Source organism: Tupaia chinensis, unplaced genomic scaffold (assembly GCF_000334495.1).
Source record: "Tupaia chinensis unplaced genomic scaffold, TupChi_1.0 Scaffold139757_1, whole genome shotgun sequence".
NCBI classification, from domain to species: domain Eukaryota; kingdom Metazoa; phylum Chordata; class Mammalia; order Scandentia; family Tupaiidae; genus Tupaia; species Tupaia belangeri.
This window is the reverse complement of record NW_006199637.1, coordinates 567442-587302: the sequence shown is the minus strand read 5'-3', so window position 1 is coordinate 587302 and position 19861 is coordinate 567442. Positions and strand designations below refer to the sequence as shown.

The following is a 19861-nucleotide window of genomic DNA, read 5'->3' as shown; positions in this document are numbered from 1 at the left end:
GACACAAACCGCGGTCGACTACATGGGAGTCCAGCGACATAGCCATTACGCTAACTGCTGGTTCCCGTAATTCATTTCTTTCTGTACACAGTATGTGGCACATAGTAAATCCTTAATAAATGCTTATTGAATCAAGAAACAAAGTGGTTTAGTAATTCAGAGGAAGGTAATAATCCTCCAACTAGATGATTAAGGGCTATTCCATGCAAGAGATGATCTTTGACCTAAGCTTTGAAGAGAGAGTACAATTTAAACATGTGGAAAAATGAGGAAAGGAGGGAAATCAAATGATAAGAATCATAGCTGGCAGGGCTGGCAAGTGGAGCGGTGGTTAAGGGTGCAGGACTCTGACATGGCTAGCCGCAGTTCGAGTCTCGCTTGGAGCAAGCCTGGAGGCTTGCTCTCTCACTTTCTCTCTCTCTTTCTCATCCTGTCCCTCTCTGGTCAAATGTAAAAAATAAATAAGGTTAAAGAAAATAATTATTAAAGTCATTTTTTAAATCATAGCTGGGACCAGCACATGGTGTAATGGTTATGTCACTGGACTCCCATTTAGTCGACTGGAGTTTGAGACCTGGACCCGGTGGTTTAAAACTCATGCCGGGCATGTGTGCACGAGTGCCCAAAATCCAAAAAGGAGAATGGAGGAGAAGGGACTGTGATGTGGCTATTCCCCACCCCACGGAATGGAGGAGAAGGGACTGCGATGTGGCTATTCCCCACCCCACCCCCCGGGAGTGATTTCTCACCTTCCATCTCTTTGTCTCTGTCTCTCTGGTGAACTCACATGCCCTACAGCAAAAATCTCTTTTAAAAAATTGCTAATATTTACTTAATGCTTACTATATATGAGGTACTATTCTATGTATCTTACATGAATTCTCTCATTTAATATACAACTGTATGAAATAAGTACTGTTATTATTCCTGCTCAGTCCATGACATGACTAAGGCACAGAAACATTAAGTAATTGGCTCTAGGTCATACTAGCTATTATGTAGCCCTGCAGTGAATCAGGTTGAATGGACTTCAAAACTTTTTTCCTGGGACCAGCAGATGGTGTAATGGTTATGTCACTGGACTCCCATGTAGTCGACTATAGTTTGAGACCCAGACCCAGCAGCTTAAAACTCACACCAAGAATGTGCTTGTGTGCGTGTCCGAGATCTCAAGAGGAGAATGGAGGAAAAGGGGTTACAGTGTGGCCCTCCCCCCTGGCGGGTGAGTTCTCACCTTCTGTCTCTGTCACTATGGCAAGTACACGCGCACTATAGCAAAAAAAACCCACTTTTTCCTTCTATTCTTTTCTCTTCCTTTACTCTCCTCAGAATAGTCATTGGGAAGTTGGTAAGATTCCCAAATAACTCAATACTTTTATGACATATGTTTTAGCTACAAGTAACACGTTTTACATAGTTTTGAAATTTACATGTATGTGGTCATTTCACACTTTTATAATGCCTTTTTTCACTGTGTACCATGTATTTGAGATTTGTAGATGCAGATATAGTACATTTATTTATTTATTTATTTATTTATTTATTATTTATTTTGGGGGGCGAGGTTTTTGCTTTAGGGCGTGTGTGCTTGCCAGAAAGACAGAGACAGAGAGACACAAAGTGAGAAATCACCCTTCAGGAGGGACGGCCATGTCACAATCCCTTCTCTATTCTCCTCTCGGGATCTTGGGCATGTACGCACACGCGCCCAGCGTGAGTTTAAGCCACTGGGTCTGGGACTCAACCTGCAGTCGACTACGTGGGAGTCCAGCAACATAGCCATTATGCTAACTGCTGGCCCCAGTATTTTTGACATTCTTATAAATGATCTAAGTATAGTTCTTCTCCCTCCCACCTTATTAAGTTGTAATATGTAAGCCAAACAAAAACAAGAAACAAAAACCATGGTTTTTGTGTCCAGTAAGCTGGGCCACTAAAGCTATAGGTTTCAGTTACATTAGAGATAGGAAAATCATTTTCTCTCCTCTTTGCTTCATTTCTCACCAAAATAATCCAGTCTTCCAGCAGCCAATAAAAGACTTCCTACTCGAGCCTCAGTCCTTAGTGTCATGCTATGAGTTGTTAAAAGGCATCACTAAGGATAAGGCAACTTAAACTAGAATTGTGAAACTCTGAAGTCAGATTAATACCTCCATTTCCCCTCTCTCCACCATCTTTGATCACAGTTTAAAACATCATCCTCTCTTGTCATCTATTCTTTTATTTTCATGCTACTCTGCTCCTTCATAACTCAACCTCCCAATGCTTATCTTCCTCACAAATCCCTCCATTCCGCTTTCTGGAGCTCTGTTTTAGATAAATGCTTCTATCCTCAGCATCATTAATAACACTCCTCGATACATCCTTACTTTACTGTTTTATTTTTCTTACTGATTTACTTTTATTTTTATTTACATTTAATCACATACATCTTTACAGTGTATAATACTGCTTTTTCCAGCACAAATACTATGCACATCAGTCAAGACAAAGACATTACTATATCTTATCTATTATCATCAGCAAATAGCTTTTTTTGGTCAATTAAATGTATTTTTCCCCATTCCTCTCCCTCCCTCCATTACACACCCCCATATTACCACTATGCTTACTATCTCTAGTATCTACAGTTGCCCTCTGTGCTACTAGTGTGCATACATGCTCAAGATCCCGAGAGGAGAATGGAGGAGAAGAGATTGTGGCATGGCCATCCCCTCTGGGGGGAGTGATTTCTCGCTTTCTGTCTCTCTGTCTTCTTGGCAAGCACACATGCCCTATAGCAAAAACCTCTCTCACAAAAAACCAAAAAAACAAAACAAAAAAAAGATGCCTCTTGCCTATTCCCTCTCAAATGTAGTCTATTTATTCCCCCAAACCTCACAACTGAGCTTAGGTGCTAGGCTCATTATGCTTCCAGTGCTGCTTCCAAATTATTATTCCTTTATCTTGGAAATGCTGGGTTTCATTACATTCACCTCCACTCCTAGTCTTTATCATTCATTGACAACTCTGGCACTTGACTCAGTATGTTTCTCTGTTCCAAATCCAACCACATTAAAGGACATTAAAGAAAAATATTCTTTCTACCCCTAGAGACAGAATGGGACAGAATGGGGTAACAATGAGACTCTTGCCCATACAAAGAAATGCAACCTTTGTTTTCTTTGTATTCAAAGTAAATACCACTTTAGAAAACTTAACCGCACCTGGGAAGGACCAGCAGATGGTGTAATAGCTACGCCGCTGGACTTCCATGTGGTCGATTGTGGTTCGAGTCCCACACCCAGTGGCTAAAATTTAGACTGGGTGTATGTGTCTGTGTGCCCAAGATCCCAAGAGGAGAACAGAAGAGAAAGGATTGTGGTGTGTGTGCAGGGGCGTTTTCTCACATTCTGTCTCTGTCTCTCTGGTGAGCGCATGCACCCTATAGCAAAATCTCTCTTTTAAAAAAAAAAGAAAACTTACCGCATCAAATGTGAAAGAGTTTATGTTTTCAGATGCTCCTGAAATATCCTTATGAATAAAGTCCACATTGTCTGGCCACTCTTCTACGTGACTTAATTTCCATGAGTCACGCCAGTGTTTATAATTCTTCTTAGCCAAATTATGGTGGTCTTTTCGTATTTCAAAACTTATGACTCGTCCTTTTGATCCAACTTAAGTAAAATATAATATTTATGATATTTCACAGTATTAATCAGTTCATAGAGTGCCAAAAATTATTTGCCAAAAGTATTGCATGTATGCGAAAAGATAATTCAACTAGTTCATAGTTATAGGTCTCTGTCTTTTCCCTGACTCCCAGTCAATCTCCCTCTTCAAAGGCAAGCACACTACCAGTTATTTATTTTTCCTATGGTAGTTGGAGCTTAGAAAAGCATTTGAGTATCTCCCTCTGTTTTTAATGTACATTGTGTTATTTGTACACTCTTTTCTGTACCGTTCTTCTTATTAATGTCATTTCAGTAGTTACAGATGAATAGCATTCTTTTTTTTAATAATTTATTTTAAATTTTATTTACTCATTCATTTTTTTTTGTTTGTTTTTAATGTTGACCAGAGAGACACAGAGAAAGAGTAAGTGAAAAGTAAGCCACCTGGTCTGGTACTCGAACCATGGCTGGCTACGTGGGAGTGTTCAGCTCCTTAACCACCATTCCACCTGCTGGTCCTGAATAGCATTCTTTTTAAAGCCTATTAAATTCTGAGACCAGCAGTTTGCATAATGGCTATGTTGCTGGACTCCCATGTAGTCGACTACAGTTAGAGTCCCGGACCTTGTGGCTTAAACTCACACCGGGTGCATGTGCATGCATGCCCAAGATCCCGAGAGGAAAATGGAGGAGAAGGGATTGTGGTGTGGCCATCCCCCCTACCCCCCAAGGGGTGATTTCTTGCTTGCTCTTTCTCTGTCTCTCTCTGACTTTCTGGTGAGTGCACGTGCCCAATAGCAAAAAACTCTCCAAAAAAAAAAGCTATTAAATTCCATAGTAGTGTGGGGGCCAGCAGGTGGCCTGGTGGTTAAAGGTGTTGGATTCCCACATGACCAACCATAGTTTGAGTCCTGGACCTGGTGACTTCTTTCTTACTTTCCCTTTCTCTCTTTCTCTCTCTGGTCAAATTAAATCATAATAACAATAACAAATAGAATTAAATAAATAAATAATTCTTTTTAAAAAAAAATTCCACAGTAGGACTATGCCATAGTTTATTTCACTAGTCCTCTACTGATGACCATTTACTTGCTTTAGTCTAATGCTAATACAAACAACACTGCAATGAAAATTCTAGTGTTTAAGTCTTTGTACTATGATCTGGTAAATGTCTATAGGATAAAATCCTAAAAATGGAATTGCTGACTCAAGAGGATTTTTTTTATTTTGAAAAATATTAACAAAACTGTATTTTGAAAAAGTGGTACCAATTTATCTTTCACCAGTAATGTATGAAAGTATTCTTTTCTCCATATTTTCCCCAATAAAGTTATCACATTTTTTGTGTGTCAGTCTAAAATGGGGATAGAGTTTGTCATTGTAATTTTTAATTTGCATTTATTTTATTATGGATGAGATTGAGTCTTTCATTTATTTAAAAGGCTCTTTTTTTAAGTTTTTTTTTTTTTTTTTAAATAGGGCATGTGTGCTTGCTGGAGAAAGAGAAGTTGAGAAATCTCTCCCTAGGGGGCATGGCCATCTTGCAAACCCTTCTCCTCCATTCTCCTTTTCGAATTCTGAGCATGAATGCATACGTGCCTGGTTTCAAGATGCCGGATCTGGGACTTGAACTGTGGTTGGAAATGTGTGAATCCAGTGCCTTAATCACCACTCCACCTGCTGACCCCAGTGCTTGCATTTTTATGTGTATCTGAAGAACTTTCAAACTATTAGCATAGTGATACTATAATTCCAGAGAATATTATATTTTAACTTAAGTGAATTTCCCACTGATCTCTATCTGACGTGATTTGATACTATTTGGAGGCCATCCCAGATCAATCAGTATACTAATAAAAAGTTTATATTCCAGATGTCTTTTGAAATATAACTCCAGGTGCAAGTTATCATGTTCTCAATGGATTAAAAATTCATGATAATAGTAGTATAAACTAAACAACTGAAAATATAGAGAAAAAAATCCCAAGGTAAATAGCAATAATTATTCAATCACTCATAGTTTGGGATTATTCATACCATGACACTTGTCTGATACTAACATTTTAGAAATATAGGCACATCTTATATCTTACAAATTTTTATAAATTCACTTTGTAGATGACAGCATGAATTTAGAATTTTATAAAAATTATTTATTTATTTTTATTCATTCATTCATTTTAATTTGACCAGAGAGACACACAGAGAGAGAGAGAGAGAAAGTGAGAGAGCAAGCCATCAGGTCCAGGACTTGAGCCGTGGTCAGTCATGTGGGAATGTCTAGCACCTTAACCACCATGCCATTGCTGCTGGTCCCTGTATTTAGGAATTTAAGAAATTACGAAGAAGTGACTTTCTTTATGTACAGAAGAGTCAAACAAAAGATTTGAGAAATCTCAAATTCTTTTTTTTTAAAGAATTATTTATTTAATGTTACTTATTTATTCATTTCATTTTAATTTGTCCAGAGAGAGATACAGAGAGAGAGAGAGAAAGAGAGAGGGAAAGTGAGAAATCAAGCCACCAGGTCTGGGACTTGAACCATGGTTGCATGTGGAAGTGTCCAGAGCCTTAGCCACCACACCACCTGCTGGTCCCGGAATCTCAAATTCTAAATCTCAAATTCTCAGAATGAATTTACTGAACCAGTATAATAGGAATTACATTTGTATGTGATGACACTGGTCAAAGAACAAAAGGTTTAAATTTAATTCAGTATAGTTCTAGCTGCAATCCTTATAAAATCTACCCAAAGACAGGACCAGCAGATGGTGTAATGGTTACATTGCTGGACTTCCATGGAGTAGATCATGGTTCAAGTCTTGGACCTGGCAGCTCCATACTCACACCCAGCATGTGTGTGTGCATGCCCAAGTTCCTGAGGAGAAGGGATTGTAGTGTGGCCATCACCCCAAGGAATGATTTCTCACTTTCTATCTCTCTGGCAAGTGTATGCACTCTATAGCAAAAAAAACTCTCAAAAAAATAAGTTAAAAAAAATCTACCCAAAGTGCTGTTACTATTCAGTGGTCTATTAGGTAAGACTGCACCAGCAGCTAGACCACCCAAAGCAACTCCAACAGTCAGAGGAATTAAGTAGTCAAAGGGAGCATCAATTAACAGAGTAATAGTAACCAGAAGAGAAGTGGTAGGTACATAAAATGAATTTCATGTCTCATATAGGCCTCTTTTTTTTTTTTTTTAATTTTGCCAGAGGGCATGTGTACCAGCGGGGAGGAGGGTGGTGTTTTTTTAAATTTTGCCAGAGGGCATGTGTACCAGTGGGGAGGAGGGTGGAAGGCAAAAATGCACCCCCCATGGGGCATGGTCACACCACAATCCCTTCTCCGTTTCTCCCTGCTTTCAGGATTTCAGGTGCATACACACACATGCCCAACATGTTTTTCAAGCTGCCAGGGCCAGGACTCAAACTGTATGGTCAACCAAGGGAATGTTGCAGCCTTAACCACCATGCCACCAGGTGACTCTAATATATACTTCTTGATTTTTGATCGGAAACCTATCTTCATGTAGTATGTTTACCAACTGATCATTTTTAGATTTAAAAAAAATTCTTTGTGATCTAGCTTTAGAGTAGTTTTATATTATTATTGATTTATTTGTGAACTACTATAATCCTTTGGCCCTAACAGTATATAGCTCTATCCCAGCAGCTGACACCTTCTACATCCCTCCCATATTCTCTCACACTGAGTATTCACCTTGTGCTATTTTCAACAATAGAGTGCACATATGTGAACCAAAAGACAAGTACAAGAATGTTGAGAGCAGCACTATTTATAGTGTCTAGCTCAAACATTCATCAACAGAATAGATAAGCCAAGACTTATATGTATATAAAATAGAATATTACCTATCAACTACAATGAAAAAACTACTGCTGTATGCAATGGCTGAATTTGACAAACATAGTGAAAGTAGCCACATACAAAGAGGACACACTGTATGATTCTGTTTAAGATTTGAAACAAAATTAATCAGTGGTGACAAAAGTCAGAACAGTGGTTACCTCTAGGGAAAACAGGGATGGGGAGGGGAAATGAGGAGGCATCTGTGACGTAGGAACACCCTCTACCTTGATCTGGGTAATAACATTAGTGTGGTTACTATAGAAAGCTTCATTGAGGTCTATATTTTAAATTACTGTGCTTTTTTTATAGTGATGTTATGCTCTAATTAAATGTTTGCTTGGGCCAGCTGGTGCCTTAGTGGTCAAGGTGACTGGATCTCATATGGCTAACTGCATGGTTCAGTTCAAGTCTTGGATCCAATGGCTTATATAACACACTGGGCATGTGTGTATGTATATGTGTGTGTGTGTATGCCCAAAATCCCCAAAGGAGGGAGAAATGGAGAATGGTTGCAGTGTGACTGTTCTCTGTGGAGGTGGGGGAATGCTTTTTCACTATCTCCCCCCCATGACACACAAGCCCTCTAGCAAATTAAAAAAAAGAAAAAAGTTTACTTAAAAGTAGGGCCAGGAGGTGGTATGGTAGTTAAGGCATTGGATCCTACAAGGTGGGCAGCTAAGTTCAAGTTCCTGATAGGAAGCTTAAAAAACATGACAGATATGCTTACCTAAAATCCTAAGAGGAGAGTAAAGAAGGGATTGCGGCATGGCCATCACCTCTGGAGGGTAATTTCTCAATTTCTCTCTTCATCTCTTTCTGGCAAGTGTGCACACCCTATAGTAAACTAAAAAAATGTGTGTGTGTGTGTGTGTGTGTGTATGCATGCATTAGCACAGAGGGAATAAGAGAAAGCAGAGATGGAGGATTAGAAAGAGAGTGACTGAAAGTAAATGTCAAAATGGAAAGGAAAATAGATGCTAACATCTGGTGGAGGAAAATGCTTTCTATCACAAAGTTTTATGATTATTTCCTCAAATATCTTCTTTTAACTTTCTGCTATTGCGAACAAACTGAATGTTTTATTATCTAGATTCAGTTTACTTATCCCAATCTCTTACCTGCTCTGGATAAAAATAAGCTCATTCCACCAGTGCCTGAGCCAACTTCCAAAACGGTATCACCTGGGCTGATATCCATCATCAATAGCATCATATTCATATCCTATAATTGAAATACAATATGGGGGATTTAGTGTCAATAAATATATACTAAGTACCACCTTTTATTTTACACTGGGTTGCACAGAGAAAAAGGGACTAAAAAATAAAGGATTTAGACTTTGGTCCTGCCTGCAAAGTTATATTATGCTCTATGAAATAAGAAAGACTGAAAAATCAACTAGCAAATTAGGCAGCACTTTTTGTTGTTGTTGGTTTTTTTTTTTTTCAAAGAGATGTTTTGCTGTAGGGTGCATGCGCTCGCCAGAGACAGAAAGACAGAAAGTGAGAAATCGCCCCCCAGAAGGGATGGCCATGCCACAATCCCTTCTCCTCCATCCTCCTCGGGATTTTGGGCACGCATGCACACATGGCTGGCATGAGTTTAAGCTGCTGGGTCTGGACCTGAGCTGCAGTCAACTATGTGGGAGTCCAGTAACATAACCATTATGCCATCTGCTGGTCCCAAGGCAGCACTTTGTAATATAGAAATTATAGACAATAATACAGAAGCACAAAGGATGAAGAAAGCAGCAGATTGGACTAGCTTAAAGATAAGGAGTGGAGGGGCTGGCATATGGTGTGGTGGTTAAAGGCGCTGAACTCCCAGGTGACTGACAGTGGTTCAAGTCCTGGACCTGGTGGCTTGCTTTCTCACTTTTTCTCTCTCTCTGATCAAATTAAATAGTAATAATAATAAAAAAGTTAAATAATTTTTTTAAAAAAGATAAGGAGTGGAGAATTTAAAAAATTGCAAGGTATAGAAACAGCTTTAAACAAGGCACTAGCAGTTGGCATAATGGCTATGTTGCTGGACTCCCATGTAGTCAATTGTGGTTCGAGTCTCAGGCCTGGTGGCTTAAACTCATGCTGGGTGTGTGTGCATGCGTGTCCAAGATCCTGAGAGGAGAAGAGAGAAGGGACTGCAGTGTGGCCATCCCCTCTAAGGGGTGATTTCTTGCTTTCTGTCTCTCTGGCAAACACACACACTCTATAGCAAAAACCTCTCCAGAAAAAGAAACAGCTTTAAACAAAACAGAGGGCCAGCAGGTGGTGTGGTGGTCAAGGCACTGGACATTGCCACATGGCTGACTACGGTTTAAGTCCTGGACCTGGTGGCTTGCTTTCTCACTTTCCTTCTCGCTGTGTCTGTATTTCTGTGGTCAAATTAAAATATATGAACGAATAAATAAAATTAAACAATTCTTTAAAAAAATAAAATAAAGCAGAGATTAAACAGTCTGTCCATCTCAGAAGGAAAGATAGGGAGAGACTTAAATGCCAGTCTGAGGCACTTGGCCTTGGTATAGTAAGCAACTAGGGCACATTACTGCAGCAATATAAGTGACTATGAAGATGAATCTGGCAGAGAAATATAGGATATACTAGAGAAAAATAGAGACAGAAAGACCAGTTAGGAAGTAAGGGACCAGAGATGGCATAATGGTAACATCACTGGACTCGCCCATGGCAGACCTTGGTTTGACTCCCGGACTGGAAGGCCTGAAACTCATGCTGGATGCATGTGTTTGCATGCCCAAAATCCTGAGAGGAGAATAGAGGAAAAGGCACTGTGGGGTGGCCATCCCCCTTGGGGGATGTATTCTTGCTTTCTGTCTGTTTCTGGAGAGCTCACGCACCCAATAGCAAAAAATTTCTCAAAAAGAAAAAAAAAAGGAAATTATAATCTTCACATGAAGTGACGAAATCCTAATTTAGAAGTAAAACACTAGGAACAGACTAGAGGATCCATCTGGCAAACATCATAATTGAAGAATTATCCTCGTTAACAAGAATGTTATGGATGACAATAGCAGTTGTTGTTTATTGAAGATTTGCTACATGCTAGATTTCTGTTACTGCCAACTCTTTTCATATACTGTCTTGTTTAATCAAAATATGAGAAAAGTATCACCATCTCCATTATAACGATGAAAAATCAGAGGTTAAGTGATTTGCCTAAGGTCATACTGCCATGAATTCAGTGGGGAAGTCAGAAGTAGAACCAATATTGAACTCTTAAAGACCATGCAGGATGGCAGAGGTTAAGGGCCCTGGACTCCCACATGGCTGACTGCAGTTGGAGTCCCAAACCTGGCAACTTGCCTTCTCTCTCTCTCTCTCCCTCTTACTCTGTCCCTCTCTGGTCAAATTAAAAATAAATTTAAAAAATAATTCTTTTTTTTAAAAAAAGACCATGCTGGGTGTTGACCATTCATTATACTATACCAAATGTCACAGAGACCAAAAACAAATTGTTTTTTGGAGAGGTTTTTGCTATAGGGCACGTGTGCTTGCCAGAAAGAGATAGAAAGTGAGAAATCACCCCCTCCCCAGGGGGGATGGCCATGCCGCAATCCTTCTTCTCCATTCTCCTCTGGAGACATAGGGCACACTCACACATGTGCCCAGCATGAGTTTAAACCACTGGGTTGGGTACTCGAACCACAGTCAACTACACGGGAGCCCAATGATATAGCCGTTATGCCAACTGCTGGGCCCGAGACAGAATTTTATTTATTCTTTAAGAGGTTTTTGTTTTAGGGCACATGTGATTGCCAGAGAGAGAGACAGAGAGACAGAGACAGTGAGAAAGAAAGTAAGAGATCACCCCTCAGGGGCATGGACTTCTCCATTCTTCTCCTAGGATTCTTGTGAACGCAAGCATGCACACCCAGCATGAGTTTCAAGTCACCAGATCCAGGAATTGAACTGTCATGTTGGAGTCCAGCAATGTAACTGCTATGCTATCTGCTGGTCCCAAGACAGAATTTTAAATGACAGCATTTATTTCAACATTCCAGTATCAAACTTCTCAAAGCTGCTGGTAAGCAGCAGTTAACGTGTTTGTTTGGATACTGTCTCCCTATATTGTCCAGACTGGCCTCGAACTTCTGATTCTCTGCCTAACCCTCCCCAGTAGTCAGGACTATAGGTACTCGTAACTATGCCTGGTTTTGGTTAAATTTTACTGAATTTTCCTTCTCTGGGAAAAGCTGCTTGTCAAAATTCCAAGAGTAGAGCTAGGATTCTTCTGTTCAGTTTTTATCTCTTCTTTTTCCCTAGAGGGAAAAGCATAATAATGTATCTATTGTTCACAAAACATAGTCTAGGGGCCAGCAGGTGTTAGCCTGGTGGTTAAGGTGTTGGATTTCTACATGGCTGACCATGGTTCAAGTCCTGGACCTGTGGCTTGCTTTCTCACTTCCCCTCTCTCTCACTCTCTGTCTCTCTTTGGTGAATATTTGGTGAGGGTATGTGCCCTATAGCAAACTTAAATATAATAATAGATAAAATAAGTAATTAAAAAATACATCTAGGGGCCAGCAGATGGCATGGTAGTTAGAGGCGCTAGACTCCCACATGGCCAACAACTGTTCAAGTCCCAGACCTGGTGGCTTGCTTTCTTGCTCTCCCACTCTCTCTCTCTGGTCAAATTCAAAAACAATAATAATGGTGAATAAAGTTAAATGAAATAATTATTGAAAATAATGCATCTAGTCACATGCCTGATTAAAGATGATGAAAATACAAACATAACAGTACTACAAAATTATCTCCCAAAGAATTGAACATTCTCAAGTCCTGAACTTGCAAACTTACAAGTGATGGGGAACAAATATAAGTACTTACTATGTGCCTCCTAAGCCCACAATCACTCTAATAGTATGTTATCATTCTCTTCATTTTATAGATAAGGGAATTGAGACTCCCAAATGAAATCTAGCCAGTTCCTCCTAAAATCCTAACATTTCCTCATCATAAGATTGTAAAAGTAATTTTTGTAGACTAAGCACAATAAAAGCCTCAAACATTCTGATGTGGTGCTGTGCATATATCAGGACTGTAGTGTCGGACCGGTCTTTACTCTTCCTGGGAGCCATACGCACCTCCTCCCCATCTCTTTACCTTTGGGTATGTTATGGCAGGCCCTCTTTTCATCAATAACACATAGTCTTCCAATGCCGGCCTCCTCAGCATGAAGTGCTTACCCGAGGAACTCTGCAGTATCTGGCCAGGGAATTTCCCCACGATCTTGCTGAATGGGACTGACCCCCAACAACTGTTTAAGTGCCCGGTGTCGCTCAACTTAAATAATTTTTTAAACTGTGTTTCTTTCTCCCCAGTCTCAGCTAAAATCATCTCTCCAGCCTGCAAGGGTCTCTCTCTGGAAGCTGCGCAGACGTGAAGTTCTTCGATCTCGGCGGTGGACTGCTCCAGGGCAGGCAGCGAGGGATCCCCAGAGCTCCGGTTTTCGGGACCCGCCAGGCTCTGGTCCCCTCCCGGATCCTTGCGCTCTCGAGATGACTCTTCTCGCGGCGTTGGCAATCTGAGGCTTTCCAGTGACGAAAGCCATCTGGTCCCCAAGCCCGGGACTCGCAGAGGGAGCGATGGGGACGACTCCGCGCCTGGGACTTTCTTTGGAGCCACCCCGCGTCCTCGCTCTCCATCTCGCACGTCTCCACGTGGGTACTTGGAACACAGAGACACTGCTCTCTCCACGGGCTCTCGTCCACCGCGGCGCAAGAACGAACAGGTTCTGAGCTCCGGACGCTCCCGGAGGCGCAGACCGCGGCGCCCTGCCGCCAGCATGGTGTCCAGCACGGGTGTCGTCGCAGCCGAGCGACGTCACCGCGCGAGCCCCGCCCCTCGATGACCTGTGCACCGTCTCAGCCGCCTGGGCTCCGCCTCTACTCCGGCCGCGCTCGGCGACTACGCTGGGTCCAGCGACCGGCCATCGGCCTAGCCGGGGACCGTGGAGCCGCGAGGTCGCCCTGGGTAACTCTGCAGGATAGGAGGATTAAGAGAGAAAACTAGCCAAAGCGCCTTGTAAGCTGTGAAATCCTAAACCAGCATTAGCTCGCTAGGAATCGTGAACACGAACCCCTTCACTCTCCCAAATGCATAAGCAACACCAGCCCCGAGGTGCGTCTGACAGGTGGCGAGGGACGCGCTGCCTCTGACAGCAACGTTCTCCCTTTACCCCCAGCAAGTCCTTTTTGACCATACTCTGACTACCCAAGCCTATCCCAGATCCAGAGTCCTTGGTGGTGGATTAAACTGACGTATCCAACCTGGGAACGTTCCAGGTTCACGTCGAGAGACCTGAGGCTGGAGGTGGCTGGAGGAGTCAGAGACCCTGTTGTCTCTCTGGTTTCTCTCTCTCTCTGCTCTCTTCGTCTCTGTTACCCCTGGAAGAAAGGTTTTTTTGTGTGTGTGTGACACTATTCACTGTTTATTTAACAGACTAATACATTTTTCCAGAAGGTGAGCACGCTTGTCAGAAAGAAAGAACGCGCCCCTACCCATAGGGCACTGTCATCCTGCAATCCCTTGTCCACCTCGCTATCCTGTCTGGATTTCCAGCAGGCATGTGCACATGCCAGGTGTGTTTCTAAAGCCTTCTCAAAGATCTGGGACTCAAACTGCATGGATCAAATTGTAGGATCTGGCTGCCTCAACCACTAGACCATAGGCTGGACATTAATATAATTTAAAAATAATTAATATAGGGGCAGCAGGTGGCATGGTGGTTAAGGGCAATGGACTCCCACATGGCCAACCGTGGTTTGAGCCCCGGACCTGGTGGCTTGCTTTCTCACTTTCCCTCTCACTCTCTTTCTCTCTCTCTGTCCCTCTCTGGTCAAATTAAAGTTTTTTAAAATAATTAAAAAAATAATATATAACATTTAGTCAACTAAGTATTCTACTCTTCCAAAACCTAAGTATTTTAGAACTGGGTTAAAATGACAAAAGGTAGCTTTGGAGTCCAAAGTTACTTAACATTAAATATCAATAACTTGTTTGCTTAGTAATAATTAACTTGGCAAAAGTTTACTGAGGGTCTGACAACATCACATATGTTTGATACTTAAGTTTACACCTCTGTGTACACTTCCCATTAGAAACAGGAAGGATAGGGACTGACCAGCAGATAGCATAACAGTTACATCACTGACCTCCCACATAGTCAGCTGCTGTTCGAATCCTGGAGTTGGCAGCTTAAAAACTCAGCTGGGCACATGTGCTTGCATGACCATAATCCCAGGAGGAGACGGTGAGCACATGCCCCTGAGAACAAAAATCTCTCTTAAATAAATTAAGGGCCAGCAGGTGGTGTGGTGGTTAAGGTGTTGGACATTTCCTCATGGCTGACCACAGTTCGAGTCCTGGACCTGGTGGCTTGCTTTCTCACTTTCCCGCTCTCTCTCAATGTGTGTGTCTCTCTCTGACAAAATTAAAATAAATAATAAAAAATAAAATTAAAATATTTTTTTAAAAATTAAAGAAATATGAAGAATATTCAAAATGTTCGTGGAAATGTGTATTCTGAAAAAACTGTGCATGGGTTTCAAAAAGTTTTGCATCAAAATAAACTCATACTTTAATTTCATTTTCAGGTTTTTTTTTTTCTTGCTAACTGCTGTTACCTCTACAAAATTATTGAAGTCCCATCGTAATTAAGTGTCCTGGGAAGATGAAATGCTTTCAGAAGATGTCATAGTTGACTTGTGGCATGACATCTAAGTCAATCTAGTTCAGCAGCCCATGCTTCTGTACTCTGATACCATTTTAATAGGCTGATCAACAATATAACTGAACTTGAGATCGAAGATGGAAATATGAGGCCAGCCCTAGAGCTGTGTAGAAGCTGAATTCCAGTTTGCCACCAGGGATTCAGTTGAAAAACACACCAAGTCTTGGGTGAGTGTGCCCAGGATCTTGCTGAGATGGAGAACTGGGGAAAAAGTATTGCTACAGCTGACCAGAACCCACTGGGAGATGCTTTCTCTGTGTGTGTCTCTCTGTCTCTCTCTCCTGCATGCACATATATCATCGAGCAAAAAGACTAAAAAATCGAAGTATGTCTAAAGGCCTTTGAATTTAACACAAATTCAGTTTAAACTTGATAGATATCATGACTACTTTCTAAAATATAAATGAAGATTTTTCTAATCTAATGTGTACTTTCTAGTTTCAGCCACCATAAACTTCGTCAGAATTTCTCTCTCTCTCTCTTTAAGAGATTTTTTGCTATAGGATGTGTGTACTTGGTGGAGAGACAGAGAGAGAGAGTGAGAAACAACCGCCTATGGGGATGGCCACATCGCAATCTCTTCTCTTAGGATTTTGGGCACACACACATACACACACTCATATACACTACACCTGGCATGAGTCTCAAGTTGCCAGATCCAGACTTGAGCCACAGTCATCCACGTGGTATTCCAGTGCCATAGCCATGACATCACCTCTGGCCCCAAAGGATTTCTTTCTCTTTCTCCCTTATTTTTTTATTTTTTAAAAAAATTTTTAAGAGAGATTTTTGCTATAGGGTGCATGTGCTCGCTGAAAACAGAAAGACAGAAAGTGAGAAATTACCCCATAGGGGGATGGCCATGCTGAAGTCCCTTCTACTCTATTCTCTCAGGATTTTGGGCACATATGTAGTGGGCCTGGCATGAGTTTAAGTTGCTAGGTCTGGGACTCAAACCGCCGTCAACTACATGGGAGTACAACAAGGTAAATTTCATGCCATCTGCTGATCCTGGATTTCTCTCTTTTAATTCTAAAAGATGAATAAAAAGGGGACCAGTGGGTGGCATGGTGACTAAGGTGCGGGATGCTCCCACATGGCCTATGATGGTTTGAGTCCTGGACCTGGTGGCTTGCTTTCTCACTTTCCCTCACTCTGGTCAAATTAAAATAAGTGAATGAATAAATAAAATAAAATAATTATTTTAAAAAGTTAATAGATTGCTCTTCCCTCACCCCAATTACAAGTCTCACTTTTAGTTTAGTTTGTTTTTACTTTTTTATTAATTTTTTTATTTTTAATCATACTATAGGGCTTGTGTGCTTGCCAGAGAGAGACAATGAGAGAGAAAGAGAGGGAAAGTGAGAAGTCACCACCTAGGGGATGGCCATTCCATAGTCCCTTCTCCTCCAGCCACCCTTCAGCATTTGGGGCACAACGCACATGCATCCAGTGTGATTTTCAAGCCTCCAGGTCAGAGACGTGAACCATGCAGCTGGTCATGTGGGATACAATACCCTCCCCTCCATGCCACCTGCTAGCTCATAGCTTTTTGTTTTTGTTTTTAATTTCCCACATGGCTGACCATGGCTCAAGTCCTGGGCTTGGTGACTTGCCTTTTCACTTTCTCTCTTTCCCTGTCTCTCTCTGGTCAAATTTAAATAAATACATAAAGTTAAATAAAATCTTAACAAAAAACCGGGTCTTAATGGCTGTTTTTAAAATAGTTCAACAATAAGCACTGGGGGACACATATCTTCAAAACATGATTTCCTTTTCTTTAGGTATTGCCTAGTTGTGAGATTGCTGGCAGTTTTATATTTATTTTTTTAGTGCTTTTCATAATAGCTATACTAATTTACATTCCCACAAATGAGAGTTCCCCTTTCTCCCCATCCTCAACAGCAATTTATTATTACTGTAATTTCTTGTCTTTGATAATAACCATTGAACACAGGGCAGGATGAAATCTCATTGTGGATCTGTACGAATGGTCCAAATATATTTAATAGCTGTTTTGTATTTTGTTCTGTATTAAATTTTTATTAGAACTATTGAAGTTTACAGGTTTTTCTTTTCTTACTGATGTTTAATGAAATACAACATATCTAAGTCCAGGAATATACCTGCTTTTTTCTTGTCTTTTCTTTTTTTTTAAAGAATTATTTTATTCAACTTTATTTATTTATTTATTTCAATTTGACCAGAGAAAGACACACAGAGAGAGAGGGCAAGTGAGAAAGTAAACAGCCAGGTCTGGGACTCAAACTGTGGTCAGCCATATGGAAGTCCAGCACCCTCAACCACCGTACCACCTGCCAGTCCATTCTCTTACCTTTTCTATCCTCCCCAGTTGCTGTTGAATGTAAATCTGGATCCTGTAGAACTTTCTCATAAGATTTATTATCACGTTATCAGAAACTATAAATCTAAATCCAGAAGAGAATGAAACCTTTTCAAGTATGGGGCTAGCAGGTAGCATAGTGGTTAAGGCCCTAGACTTCCACATGGCCGACCCCAGTTTGAGTCCCAGACCCAGTGGCTTGAAAACATACAAAGTGCAGGTGCATATGTGTGTGTGACCAAAATCCCAAGAGTAGAATGGAAGAAAAGGGATTGCGGCATGGCCATCCCCCAGCAGGTGATTTCTCACTTTCCCTGTCACTATTTCTGGCGAGCACACTCACTCTATGGCAAACCTTAAAAACAAACAAACCTTTTAAAGTATGTATGTGTACAGGCTTCAAAAAAAATTGCATGATATTTAGAACTGGAGGACCTTATATCTATCTGCCAGCACTCACTAAAAACCTCTTTTTATTCCTAAGTTAGAGAACACTGTACAGGATGAACAGAGCCAGTTTGCTAGCACATTGGGAGCCATCATGTTAAAATTTCAAGAACTAGTCTGTCCTGGCACCCTTTGGGCATGGCGGAGGGAGCCTAAGATTGCCACACTTAGAGAAAATTTAAGGAAAACAAGGTCTTCATTTAACTCCCACTACAGTGTGGTAAAGTGTCTTCAAGTAGAGAATGAAGAAAGGGGTCAGACCTTTTCAGAGAAACCAGCATCTTCAATGGAAGAAAATTGTTTGGAATTTCAAGAAAGTTTTAAACACATAGTGAATTGGGAGAAAATGTATATTTGAAAAATGCCTTTACGAGTATTAGTACATGTGAATCAAAATCACTTGATACAGATGCTTTCCAAAACAATTTTTCAAAGCAGAGCTATTCTAAAAAAGCATTAAATGAAGAAAAAGCAAAATTGGTGAAGAAGATTCAGGAGAAAGAAGATCTTCTTCGGAGGCTAAAACTAGTCAAAATATATAGATCAAAGAATGAGCTGTCTCAGTTACAGTTGTGAATAAAGAAGTGGAGAAGCTCTAGCCAGCTGTTGCTTCGTGAGTTGCAGTCAGCTAGGTCTGAAGAGCACAAGAAGCCAAGCCTGACTCAACTGACAGACCATTATGGGTTAGATGATAAATTGCTACACTGTAACAGGAGTGAAGAAGAATTTGTAAGTGTTCAATTCAGAAGTTTTTCTCCAGAATATCTTTGAGAATGACAACTTAATTAAGAGATACACATTTTAGAGGGAAGATAACCATGAGGGCTTAAAGGAAGGTAACCTGATGGACATGATTTTAGGGCACACTTACACAAACTCAGTTCTAAATGGAAACAATATCTTGGATTGATTTGCCCAAAGAACTTGAGGTTTAAAGAAATGTAACAAAAATTGAATTGTGTTTAAAAAGTAATTTGGACACTTCTGGAAACCAGTTTTAATATATTTCTTTGTCTTTCAGGATGAAAAGTTTTATTTTAAATGTTAAAAAATGGTCCAATCTGTTGAATGTCTAAACCTAAATTGGTCTAAAATATGCTTGCCTCTCTAAGTGTATGAATCCTGTTTCCATTCACTTGCCACATGTTTCCATCTGATGATCTAACAGGTCATTAAACTGATAATGTCTGAATTAAAAAAAAAAAATTGGAACTGGTCTGTCCTTATTGGTGTTTTTCTCCCAGATAGCATCTTAGATCGTCTTTCCTCCTCTTCAGAATCCTTCTTTTGGAAAAATGAGCTAACTCCTCACCTATCCCCCATAATCTCTTCTGCTGGTCAAGGCCAGCCCAGTCTGGGCCTCAGAGAACCTCCATCTTGTGCCTCTCTCACCCTCCATCTCTTTCTGAGGGGCATCAACTCTCCCAAACTCAACAAGCCCTCTGTTCTGTTTTGTTTTTAAAATTATTTAATTTTATTTATTCATTCTAATTTGACCAGAGAGAGAGATAGGAAGTAAGAAAGCAAGCCACCAGGTTCGGGACTAGAGCCAGGATCGGCCATGTGGGAGTGTTCAGTGCCTTAACCACCACGCCACCTGCTGGTCCCTATTTTGTTTTGTTTTATTTTATTTTATTTGCCAGAGGGTATGTGTATTTGCTACAGAGAGAAAAAGAGAGAAAGCATCCTTAATGGGGCATGTCACGCCACAATTCTTTCTTCTCTGTTTATCCATCCTAATGAGATTTTGGGAATGTACTCACATGTACCTAGTATAGTTGTTTTGTGTT

General features: G+C 40.7%; 1 protein-coding gene and 1 pseudogene across 1 annotated transcript in view; one reads left to right on the top strand and one right to left on the bottom strand.

Moving 5' to 3' along the window:
- TRMT61B (tRNA methyltransferase 61B) overlaps positions 1-13889 on the bottom strand; it is a 20107-nt gene extending 6218 nt beyond the window's left edge. Inside the window, exons 1-3 of the mRNA XM_006162125.3 lie at positions 12652-13889; positions 8644-8746; positions 3466-3656 (exon numbers count right to left, since the gene is read on the bottom strand). Of these exons, the coding sequence (XP_006162187.1) occupies positions 3466-3656; positions 8644-8746; positions 12652-13335 (978 nt within the window). The 5' untranslated portion in view covers positions 13336-13889. The remainder of the gene's footprint in view (positions 1-3465; positions 3657-8643; positions 8747-12651) is intronic.
- Positions 13890-18165: 4276 nt separating this feature from the next.
- Positions 18166-18931, top strand: LOC102500948 (swi5-dependent recombination DNA repair protein 1 homolog pseudogene; annotated as a pseudogene).
- The last annotated feature ends 930 nt before the right edge of the window (positions 18932-19861 follow it).